The sequence below is a fragment of the Salvelinus alpinus genome, chromosome 24 (assembly GCF_045679555.1).
Source record: "Salvelinus alpinus chromosome 24, SLU_Salpinus.1, whole genome shotgun sequence".
Classification (NCBI taxonomy): domain Eukaryota; kingdom Metazoa; phylum Chordata; class Actinopteri; order Salmoniformes; family Salmonidae; genus Salvelinus; species Salvelinus alpinus.
Genome location: NC_092109.1, coordinates 27,259,054 through 27,271,801, shown reverse-complemented (window position 1 = coordinate 27,271,801; position 12,748 = coordinate 27,259,054). Strand labels below are relative to the sequence as shown.

The window sequence follows — 12,748 nt, the reverse complement described above, 5'->3', positions numbered from 1 at the left end:
TGCGTTGGGCCGGCTTCATGACACCCGGCTCGATGCCCAACCTAGCCCTACCAGTGCGGTGAGGTGGAATAGCCCGCACTGGGCTAAGCACGCGTACTGGGGACACCGTGCGCTCCACCGCATAACACGGTGTCTGACCAGTACGACGCCCTGTCACTCCACGGTAAGCACGGGTAGTTGGCGCAGGTCTCCTACCTGACTTCGCCACACTCCCCTTTAGCCACCCCCCCCCCAAGAAATCTTTGGGTGAGCCTCTCGGGCTTCCAGCCGCTCTGCCTTGCTAGCGCCTCATAATGCCGCCTCTCCGCTTTTGCTGCCTCCAGCTCCGCTTTGGAGCGGCGACACTCCTCTGGCTCTGCCCAGGGTCCTTTACCGTCTAGAATTTCCTCCCATGTCCATTCCTCCTGGTACCGCTGCTGCTGTCGCTGCTGCCCGTTGCCATGCTGCTTGGTCCGGGTTTGGTGGGTGGTTCTGTAACGGCAGTCTATTTCGTCCTCCTCAGCGGACGAGGAGAGGCGAGAAGGATCGGAGGACCAATGTACAGCGTGGTAAGTTTCCATGATTTAATAACATGAAAACAATTACAAAATAACAAAACAAACTAACCGTCACAGTCCCGTGTGGCACAAACACTGACACAGAAAACAACCACCCACAAATCCCCAACACAAAACAAGCCACCTATATATGATTCTCAATCAGGGACAACGATTGACAGCTGCCTTTGATTGAGGACCATATTAGGCTTAACACAGAAACAGACAAACTAGACACACAACATAGAATGCCCACCCAGCTCACGTCCTGACCAACACTAAAACAAGCAAAACACATAAGCACTATGGTCAGGACGTGACAATATCGTTGTCCGAGAGCACACAAAAAGCTATACATACCTCGGCCTAAACATCAGCGCCACAGGTAACTTCCACAAAGCTGTGAAACAAGGTAAGAAGGGCCTTCTGTGCCATCAAAAGGAACATCAAATTCGACATACCAATTAGGATCTGGCTAACAATACTTTAATCAATTATAGAACCCATTGTTCTACAACCACCTAAAAGGATTCCCAAACCTGCCATAACAAAGCCATCACCTACAGAGAAATGAACCTGGAGAAAAGCTCCCTAAGCAAGATAGTCCTGGGGCTCTGTTCACAAACACAAACAAACACCACAGAGCCCCAGGACAGCAACACATGAGAAAACAAAAAATTAATTACTTGTCACATTGGAAAGAATTTACAAAAAAACAGAGCAAACTATAATGCTATTTGACCCTAAACAGAGAGTACATGTAGCAGAATACCTGACCACTGTGACTGACCCAAAATGAAGGAAATCTTTGACTATGTACAGACTCGGTGAGCATAGCCTTACTAATGAGAAAGGCCGCCAAAGGCAGACCTGGCTCTCAAGAGAATACAGGTTATGTGCACACTGCCCATAAAATGAGGTGGAAACTGAGCTGCCTAACCTCCTGCGAAATGTATGACCATATTAGAGACACATATTTCCCTCAGATTACACAGACCCACAAAAAATTTGAAAACAAATACAATTTTGATAAACTCCCATATCTATTGGGTGAAATACACCAGTGTGCAATCACAGCAAGAAGATGTGACCTGTTGCCACAAGAAATGGGCAACCAGTGAAGATCAAACACCATTTAAAATACAACCCATTTTTGTTAATTAATTTTTTATTTTGTACTTTAACTATTTGCACATAATATGACATTATTTTGGAACTTTTGTGAGTGTAATGCTTACTGTTCATTTTTATTGTTTATTTCACTTGCTTTGGCAATGTTAACATATATTTCCCATGCCAATATAGCTCTTAAATTGAAAATATTGAACTGAATTGAGGGCGAAAGAGAGAAAAAGTGAAGAGTGTGAGACAGAGGGAGAGGGAGAGAAAGAGAGAGTTGTCAGGGAATGGAGAAGGAAAGAGGGTGGGGGAGAGATGCGGGAGAGACAGTCTCCAGAGAGAGAGAGAGAGAGAGTCAGCGTGACATAGTGTAAGGAAGATGGTGAATGACAGTTAGCGCATACACACCAAACAGAAGCACATACCGTATGCAGAGATGTTCCCCTACTTATACGACACACTCTCCCCACATAGAGATAAGTGAACGCTCTACAGTCCCAAAGGTCTGTTTGTGTGTACGCGTGAACGCACGTGTGTGTGACTCACAGCGCATGGCGAGGATGCTCCACACGAGGTGACAGCACATGCACCTTAAGCACTCTTTTTCCTCCATACAGACAAATACACACAAACTCTCTCTTCCTCTCTCTCTCTCTCTCTCTCTCTCTCTCTATCTCTCTCTCTCTCTCTCTCTCTCTCTCTCTCTCTCTCTCTCTCTCTCTCTCTCTCTCTCCCCCCTCTCCGCCTCTGAAGGACAGTCAGATGGATGGGGCATGAGCGCGACAAAGACATTGTAGCTCGTCTTAGAACGTTAACTGAGGAGAGAGGTGGCTGCATGGTTTCTCTCCTCAGCTTCTCTCTGTTTCTCTGTTTCTCTCTCCTCAGCCTCTCTCTGCTTCTCACTTTCTCTCCTCAGCCTCTCTCCGCTTCTCTCTTTCTCTCTTCTTCATCTTCCCTTTCCCAGTCGATCTCATTCTCTCCCATCACAGCCTCTCTCTCCCTCCCCTCCCTCCCTTCCCTCCCACTCTCTCTCTCTTTTTCTCTCTCTCTCTCTTTTTCTCTCTCTCTCTCTCTCTCTCTCTCTCTCTCTCTCTCTCTCTCTCTCTCTCTCTCTCTCTCTCTCTCTCTCTCGCTCTCTCTCATGAATGTCACCTCTGCTGATGGTTGCTGCTGGAATTCACAGACCACTCTCACACTCACCCGTGGGGGGCGGCCGGGGGTTAGTTGAGGGCTGTGTGGAGAGAGAGAATGCCAGAAGAGGAGGAAGATAAATCTCTCTCTGTCCATCCCTCTGTTCCGTTCCTGGATTCATTCTTGGGAGTCCGTCACCGTCCCGCCTGCTGTGCTGCCTCTGGATCTAAGTCTACTGGATTACCGCTCCGTTTCTCCGCTCATTATTCCTGACGCTTGCATTTCCACGGCAGGCAAAGTTGGGCATCCAGAGACTATATGTTGACTGCCTGTTCATTTCCTCTTGAATTTATATGCTGTTTGAGCTTCAAAATGATTTCACTCTTCACTGGAAGAAGTGTGATTTTAATATGACAGAGAAAAGAGCTCCGTCTCTTTTTTGAGGATTGTTTACTTATAGGAAAGGCTAGTGATTTTGCTATATTTTGAACTTCGTTGTCGCTGGTGATTTGGTTGTGAGGGACAAGATGAGTGGGGAGGGAGGTTAGAAATGTAGGAAATGTCGATGTCTTTACATGTTTTATTTTTATCAAGCAGAGACATTCTAACCTCACTCACCCGTCTTTCTTTTTTACTGAAGATGTGACCTTAGTGGTCTCTGTTGTTCAGTGTTTTTTAGTGTTGGTGCATTTATTTCTCATCACACTGGAGGGTCCGCTTTGGATGTGTGACTGCACTTGAACTCTCACCGTCCCCTGCTCTTCCCTTTTCCAGGGGGCTCTTAACCTAAACCCTCTCTCTTTAACCCTGCGTAAAACCCCTCTCCCCTCTCTGGGGCTCTCTCTGGACTTTCCAACCATTTTCTGTTGCTTGAAGACACAGACAGCCCCGCCAGAAGAGGGGCTGTTGGGTAGGAAGACACCCCCCTCCCAAAGGTGAGAGGGGGGGGGAAGATGGCAGCTCTCGCCAGCTCTCTCATCAGACAGAAACGGGCGGTCAAGGATGACGGACAAAACCGACCGGTAGCCAACAAGAGGAAGCCTTGTCCCAAGAGCAACAAGTCTCTGTGCCAGAAACAGATCCTAGTTCTTATCTCTAAAGTGCGGCTATGTGGGGGTCGAAAAAGTCGAAAAGAAAAGAGACCGGGTGAGTCATCTCTCTCCTCCTTTTTTAAATGTATTTTTTATTCATAATAAATATAATGTAACATTTGTGGATGTTCCTGTTGGAATTAATTGGCAGAATGTTAATGAATGATTGATTTGAGAATGAGAAGATATGCGAGAATATAGAATTTGTTTGTTTGGATCAGTTCATGTCAGAATAAAAAGGAGTGCCATATTCTGAGCCCCTTGTTGTATTATGTATTCCCTAGTCCTAGAGAGGGAGGATGCATAGAGAGACAACAGAGCTTAATGAGGAGTAGTTAGAAGGACTCTCCCCTCACACTGCAATCAGCCTTCCTCTAAGCCTTAGAGTTCCCATCCTGGGTAGTATACAGCTGCTGGGTTCCCATAGACACAGCATTAGAGTTCCCATCCTGGGTAGTATACAGCTGCTGGGTTCCCATAGACACAGCATTAGAGTTCCCATCCTGGGTAGTATACAGCTGCTGGGTTCCCATAGACACAGCATTAGAGTTCCCATCCTGGGTAGTATACAGCTGCTGGGTTCCCATAGACACAGCATTAGAGTTCCCATCCTGGGTAGTACACAGCTGCTGGGTTTCCATAGACACAGCATTAGAGTTCCCATCCTGGGTAGTATACAGCTGCTGGGTTCCCATAGACACAGCATTAGAGTTCCCATCCTGGGTAGTATACAGCTGCTTGGTTCCCATAGACACAGCATTAGAGTTCCCATCCTGGGTAGTACACAGCTGCTGGGTTCCCATAGACACAGCATTAGAGTTCCCATCCTGGGTAGTATACAGCTGCTGGGTTCCCATAGACACAGCATTAGAGTTCCCATCCTGGGTAGTACACAGCTGCTGGGTTCCCATAGACACAGCATTAGAGTTCCCATCCTGGGTAGTATACAGCTGCTGGGTTCCCATAGACACAGCATTAGAGTTCCCATCCTGGGTAGTACACAGCTGCTGGGTTCCCATAGACACAGCATTAGAGTTCCCATCCTGGGTAGTATACAGCTGCTGGGTTCCCATAGACACAGCATTAGAGTTCCCATCCTGGGTAGTATACAGCTGCTGGGTTCCCATAGACACAGCATTAGAGTTCCCATCCTGGGTAGTACACAGCTGCTGGGTTCCCATAGACACAGCATTAGAGTTCCCATCCTGGGTAGTATACAACTGCTGGGTTCCCATAGACACAGCATTAGAGTTCCCATCCTGGGTAGTATACAGCTGCTGGATTCCCATAGACACAGCATTAGAGTTCCCATCCTGGGTAGTACACAGCTGCTGGGTTCCCATAGACACAGCATTAGAGTTCCCATCCTGGGTCGTGCACAGCTGCTACTACCATGACCACATGTTGTAGTAGACGACATAGAGAAAGCACACATCCCACATGCATACACTATTCTGAGTTCTTTGCACCTTTTAGACCTGTCTTTGGGGAGGTAATTAGAGCCACTTATTACTGTGTGTGTGTGTGTGTGTGTGTGTGTGCGTGTGTTTTGTGTATATTCCAGGTGTGTTGGTAATGTGCACTGTAACTAAACCTACTGTTAATATTCAATTAGGTTGAAGATCCTTCAACCCTTTCCTCCCACACTCCAGAGATGATTAATGCATTTCAGATTGAGACCAATCTAACCTGTGTTCTAATCTACGTAACCTTGCCACTGGCAAAAAATCCAATGTTAACAACATTGTTCTTTTCAATATCCATTTGGTGGCCTTTAAAATGTCTGGTTTCTGTGAATTCTTCTGTGCTTCTGGATAGTGAAGAGTTGAATGTAAAGGATAATAGCAGCCGCCATATTGAAAATATAACCTGTAGTGTAATTCCTATTTTAGTCTCTCTATATAATCCCTGTTTGGAGAATCATACATTTTCTACCAAGACTATAATGTCTCCTACGTGATAATGCTGTCTACCAGATGTTGCTGTATGGTGTCTCAGAGTCAACAGGTGGTGCTTTGGGGCACAGTTAGGAAATGTCAGACAGGGATTACAATAGAAAGCTCTATGTAATCCTTGTTACTTCCTGTGGCCATTGGTGTTGCGTTATCAGAGACATTGATTTTGCTATGGCATCTCATCTGTTGTGTCAGCTATAAGTTATTATACGTGACATGCATTTTATGTGTGTCTTGGTGATTGTTTGTAGATCAGAATTGACATACAAGTGTGTTGAAGACTGCTTGTATGTGTGTGTGTGTGTGTGTGTGTGTGTGTGTGTGTGTGTGTGTGTGTGTGTGTGTGTGTGTGTGTGTGTGTGTGTGTGTGTGTGTGTGTGTGTGTGTGTGTGTGTATGTGTGCACACGTCTGTGTATATACTGAGTATGAAAAACATTCACCGTCCTAATGGTGAGTTGCACCCCCCCCCCCTTTTGCCCACAGAACAGCCTCAGTTTGTCGGGGCATGGACTCTACAAGGTCTCAAAAGCGTTCCACAGGGATGCTGGGCCATGTTGACTCCAATGCTTCCCACAGTAGTGTCAAGTTGGCTGGATGTCCTTTCTTTATACACATGAGAAACTATTGTGGATCGAGAAAACACAGCAGCGTTGCAGTTCTTGACACAAACCGATGTGACTTGAACCTACAGTACTACCATACCCCGTTCAAAGGCACTTCAATATTTTGTCTTGCTCATACACCCTCTGAATGGCACACATACACAATCCATGTCTCAATTGTCTCAAGGCTCAAAAATAATTATTTAACCTGTCTCCTCCCCTTCATCTACACTGATTGAAGTGGATTTAACAAGTGATGTCAATAAGGGATCATAACTTTCACCTGGTCTGTGTATGTCATGGAAAGAGTGTTCTCTTTAAGTGTTCTTAATGTTTTGTTCACTCAGTGTACTGTATATGTACATGTGTGTGTATGCGTGTGTGTGAGTGAGTGAGTGCTTTCCTACCATATGTATTTGTATGAGTTTATGTGTGTGTTTATGTCTCTGTGTGCCAGTGTGTGAAAGCCCCTGAGTAATGGATGACAACAACCTCTCCATGAGCCTGAAATAGCACAGTGCTGTATGCCTATTCCTTCAGTAGCTACAGAGTGCACTGCCATGCCTCAAAGCTTTGTTATGTTAATGTCCATTGATGTTGCAACTGTGAGTGACAAAACAACAGTGAAAAACAACAGGAAAGCTCTGATGATCAGAGCTCACATATTTCTGAGTATTTGCGTAACACAGCTTCAGGCCACTAAATGTCTCATAGTTGGGTTCAGTTTAAGGTACACACTTTGTTTAGTGTTTGTGTCTTTCATTTTGGGGGTGTGAGGAGAGTGTTGTATAAGTGATCGTTCGTCACTTCCACCATTTTAAATGCATGTTCGTTTATTCTGCTATCAAGCCATCAGTATCTTCATGGTAATACTTTTATAATCACATAAGCAGCTATATTTACTAGGGTCATGAAAACAAATATTTTCAGTATCCAAATGTCCTATAATGGTGGTAGGTGTCTAGTCCTAGGGATGTCATGTTACCATCAACCATGTGTGATAGTTGCAGAATGCAGCATCAGCCTCTGTTCCCACCTTGCCTCCACCTCTTCCTGTCCTGGTCGCTTTTAAGATGGCCGCTGCCGGCCCACTAGATGAAAGCGATGAAAGCTCGCTCCCACTGCCAGTGATCTGCAGCGATTGTCCCTTCTCCAATCGATCCAGCTCACTAATTTATACTGATTAATCAATAATCACCCTCTTAGTTTGTCCAAGGAGGAATTCGACCTGGGAAGGGTGGGATATCGACCAGTGACCCCCTTCTCCCCTCACACACACCCTCTAACATTCTCTCTCTCACTCACACCTACACACACACACACATGCACGTGCACTCTCTCTCTCTCACACACACACACACACACACAAAAATGCACGCATTCACACACGCATGAATATGCACGTCAACACACACCTACAACCCGGCCAAATGACACCTGGGCAAGATAAGAATGAGACAGTATAATGAACCGAAGCTAAAGAGAAATGTTTGATCTGCAGTTAACATTTAATGACAGTCACACAGACAGGAAGTGTAGTATAGTCCCAGACGTCTTCTAGTGCAGAGGTGGTAGGGTATGAGCAGGCATCAGTAGGGCCAATCGGCTGCCCTCGGGAAAAGTTCTTTGGGTCACAAATCTGGGCCCCTATCGGTGAGCAGGAGACCAGGTCATGAGGTGAGATCCAGATGATTATAGCATTAAGCTGACCACAAGAGATCAGGGCCCTAAAGTTGCTTACTAGACAACATCTGATCACACTGTGCAGTGTTAAGTAGCCCTGCGACAGGGGTCAGAGAGAGAGAGAGAGAGGAGGGAGGAATAAAGAGAGAGAGAGAAAGAGAGAGAGAGATAGAGAGAAAGAGATAGAGGGAGAATGAGGGAGGAAGACACAGAGAGAGAGAGAGATAAACAGAGGAAATAAAAATGTCAGTACAGATACAGAGCAAAGAAGAGACTGAGTTAGACTAGGGGGAGGATGGAGGATATGGGGATGGTGATCTGAGTTAGACCAGGGGAGGATGGAGGATATGGGGATGGTGATCTGAGTTAGACCAGGGGAGGATGGAGGATATGGGGATGGTGATCTGAGTTAGACCAGGGGAGGATGGAGGATATGGGGATGGTGATCTGAGTTAGACCAGGGGAGGATGGAGGATATGGGGATGGTGATCTGAGTTAGACCAGGGGAGGATATGGGGATGGTGATCTGAGTCAGCCCAGGGGAGGATGGAGAATATGGGGATGGTGATCTGAGTTAGCCCAGGGGAGGATGGAGGATATGGGGATGGTGATCTGAGTTAGACCAGGGGAGGATGGAGGATATGGGGATGGTGATCTGAGTTAGACCAGGGGAGGATGGAGGATATGGGGATGGTGATCTGAGTTAGACCAGGGGACGATGGAGGATATGGGGATGGTGATCTGAGTTAGACCAGGGGACGATGGAGGATATGGGGATGGTGATAGATAAAGAGGGAATCGACAATGGAGAGAAGAAGAGAGAGAGAGCTTGGTTTGATAAAGGAGAAGGAGGGGGAGGAGAGAGATGTGAGTGATCCTGTCATAGAGAGAAGGCATGTAGAGACGTTACTGAGAGAGCGAGACCATGACGTTGAAGGACCACTGTCAATAGAACAATTATGTATTTCTACAAGCTAAGTCCTTCTTTCCCATTTTGACCGACGAAAGCATGAGAACAAGCACTATCACATAGTATCTGACAGCGCTATAGTCTACTGTACTTTCAACAGGCTGTCGTGATAGCCATCATATCTGCACAATGATTAAAACGATTATGTGCTTATATCACCAGTAGACCATATGCAATCCTGTCTTTAAGCTTGGTGTTTTATTTGAGATTAAAAATGTGTTTAGCCATGAGAAACAATGTTTAAAAATAGCATTTTGTATCTATTTTCAGAGTATGGAATAAAACCCATCAAATGTAATTTATTGGTCACATACACATGTTTAGCAGATGTTATTGCAGGTGTAGCGAAATGCTTGTGCTTCTAGCTCCGACAGTGCAGTAATATCTACCAAGTAATATTGCAGCAGTAAGTGGCTATGTTCAGTCACAATACCATGTTTTTTTGTGTTTTTTTTGTGTTTGATGTTACTGATAATTGTAGTTTTTTCAACTGTATGTTGTGCACATTTTCACAACATACAGTTGAAGTCGGAAGTTTACATACACTTAGGTTGGAGTCATTAAAACCCGTTTTTCAACCACTCCACAAATTTCTTGTTAACAAACTATAGTTTTGGCAAGTTGGTTAGGACATCTACTTTGTGCATGACACAAGTAATTTTTCCAACAATTGTTTACAGAAAGATTATTTCACTTATAATTCACTGCATCACAATTCCAGTTGGTCAGAAGTTTACATACACTATGTTGACTGTGCCTTTAAACAGCTTGGAAAATTACAGAAAATGATGTCATGGTTTTAGAAGCTTCTGATAGGCTAATTGACATAATTTGAGTCAATTCGAGGTGTACCTGTGGAAGTATTTCAAGGCCTACCTTCAAACTCAGTGCCTCTTTGCTTGACATCATGGGAAAATCAAAAGCCAAGACCTTAGAAAAAACATTGTAGACCTCCACAAGGTTGGTTCATCCTTGGGACCAATTTCCAAATGCCTGAAGGTACCACATTCATCTGTACAAACAATAGTACGCAAGTATAAACACCATGGGTGTCACGACTTCCACCGAAGTCGTTTCCTCTCCTTGTTCAGGCGGTGTTCGGCGGTCAGCATCACCGGTCTTCTAGCCATCGTCGATCCACTTTTCATTTTCCATTTGTTTTGTCTTGTTTTCTTACACACCTGGTTTCCATTTCCATCATTAATTGTTATGTATTCAACCCTCTGTTCACCCCATGTCCTTGTGTGGAATTGTTTGTTTGTAAGTGCTTGTACGCTATGTTACTGGTGCGCGTTGGGTTTTGTACCCATGTAGGTTATTTTTGTATTGCCGTTGGTTTTGTAATTAAACTGCTCTGACTATTACCTATCTCTGCTCTCCTGCATCTGACTTCACTGCCACCAGTTCTCTCTCCTAGAGATGAACATACTTTGGTGCGAAAAGTGCAAATAAATCCCAGAACAACAGCAAAGGACCTTGTGAAGATGCTGGAGGAAACAGGCACAAAAATATCTATATCCACAGTAAAACGAGTCCTATATCGACATAACCTGAAGGGCTACTCAGCAAGAAAGAAGCCACTGCTCCAAATCTGCCATAAAAAAGCTAGACTATGGTTTGCAACTGCACATGGGGACAAATATCGTACTTTTTGGAGAAATGTCCTCTGGTCTGATGAAACAAAAATAGAACAGTTTGGCCATAATGACCATCGTTATGATTGGAGGAAAAAGGGGGAGGGCTTTCAAGCCGAAGAACACCATCCCAACCGTGAAGCACAGGGGTGGCAGCATGATGTTTTGGGGGTGCTTTGCTGCAGGAGGGACTGGTGCACTTCACAAAATAGATGGCATCATGAGGATGGAAAATTATGTGGATATATTGAGGCAACATCTCAAGACATCAGTCAGGAAGTTAAAGCTTGGTCGCAAATGGGTCTTCCAAATGGACATTGACCCCAAGCATACTTCCAAAGTTGTCGCAAAATGGCTTAATTAAGGACAACAAAGTCAAGGTATTGAAATGGCCATCACAAAGCCCTGACCTCAATCCTATAGAAGATTTGTGGGCATAACTGAAAAACGTGTGCGAGCAAGGAGGCCTACAAACCTGACTCAGTTACACCAGCTCTGTCAGGAGGAATGGGCCAAACTTCACCCAACTTATTGTGGGAATCTTGTGAAAGGCAATGCTACCAAATACTAAGTGAGTGTATGTAAACTTCTAACCCACTGGGAATGTCATGAAAGAAATAAAAGCTGAAATAAATAATTCTCTCTACTTTTATTCTGACCTTTCACATTCTTAAAATAAAGTTGTGATCCTAACTGACCTAAGACAGGGAATATTTACTGGGATTAAATGTCAGGAATTGTGAAAAACTGAGTTTAAATGTATTTGGCTAAGGTAAACTTCAGACTTCAACTGTATACCCAAAATACACGTAAATCTAAGTAAGAAATGGATTAAGAATATATCCATATACGTCAGAGCGGCATTGGACTAAGATACAGAGGCATAGTATAAAATACAGTATATACACATATGAAATGGGTGATGCAATATTTACACACAATTAAAGTGACTAGGATACCGTAAAATAGTATAGAGTACAGTTTACACATATGAGATGAGTAATGCAAGATACAGATATATTATTCAAGTGGCCAGCGTTTAATTTCCTTAAGGTGGCCAGTGATTCCTAATCAATGTCTATAGGCAGCAGCCTCTGATGTGCTGGAGATGGCTGTTTAACAGTCAGTGGTGTAGTATAGAATACAATACAGTATATACATATACTTAAAACAGAATTTAAAAGTGACTAAGATACCGTAGAATAGTGTGGAGTGCAGTTTATACCTATGAGATGAGTAATGCTAGATACGGAGACATTATTAAAGTGGCTATTAATCCATTTCTGAAAGTGGCCAGTGATTCCTAATCTACAGTGGCAAGAAAAAGTATACGAACCCCTTGGAATTACCTGGATTTCTGCTTAAATTGGTCATACAAATTGATCTGATCTTTATCTAAGTCACAACAATAGACAAACATAGTCTGCTTAAACTAATAACACACAAACAATTATACGTTTTCATGTCTTTATTGAACACACCATGTAAACATTCACAGTGTAGGGTGTAAAAAGTATGTGAACCCTTGGATTTACTAATTGTTTGACCCTCCTTTGAAAGCAATAACCTCAAGCAAACGTTTTCTGTAGTTGCGGATCAGACCTGCGTCAGGAGGAATGTTGGATCATTCCTCTTTACAAAAGTGTTTCAGTTCAGCACTATTCTTGTGATGTCTGGTGTGAACTTCTCTCTTGAGATCATGCCACTGCAACTCAATCGGGTTGAGGTCAGGACTCTGACTGGGGCCACTCCAGAAGGCATATTTTCTTCTGTTGAAGCCATTCTGTTGTTGATTTACTTCTGTGTTTTGGGTCATTGTCCTGTTGCATCACCCAACTTCTGTTGAGCTTCAATTGGTGGGTAGATAGCCTTACATTCTCCTGCAAAATGTCTTGATAAAATGTCCAGGCCCTGAGGCAGCAAACCAGACCCAAACCATGATGCTCCCTCCACCATACTTTATAGTTGGAATGAGGTTTTGATGTTGGTGTGATGTGCCTTTTTTTCTCCACAGTAGTGTTGTGTG

General features: G+C 44.1%; 1 protein-coding gene across 1 annotated transcript in view; it reads left to right on the top strand.

The window, feature by feature from the left end:
• The first annotated feature begins 2,482 nt into the window (after window positions 1–2,482).
• LOC139552455 (fibroblast growth factor 11-like) overlaps window positions 2,483–12,748 on the top strand; it is a 79,103-nt gene continuing 68,837 nt past the window's right edge. The window contains exon 1 of the mRNA XM_071364215.1: window positions 2,483–3,932. Within this exon, the coding sequence (XP_071220316.1) occupies window positions 3,740–3,932 (193 nt within the window). The 5' untranslated portion in view covers window positions 2,483–3,739. The remainder of the gene's footprint in view (window positions 3,933–12,748) is intronic.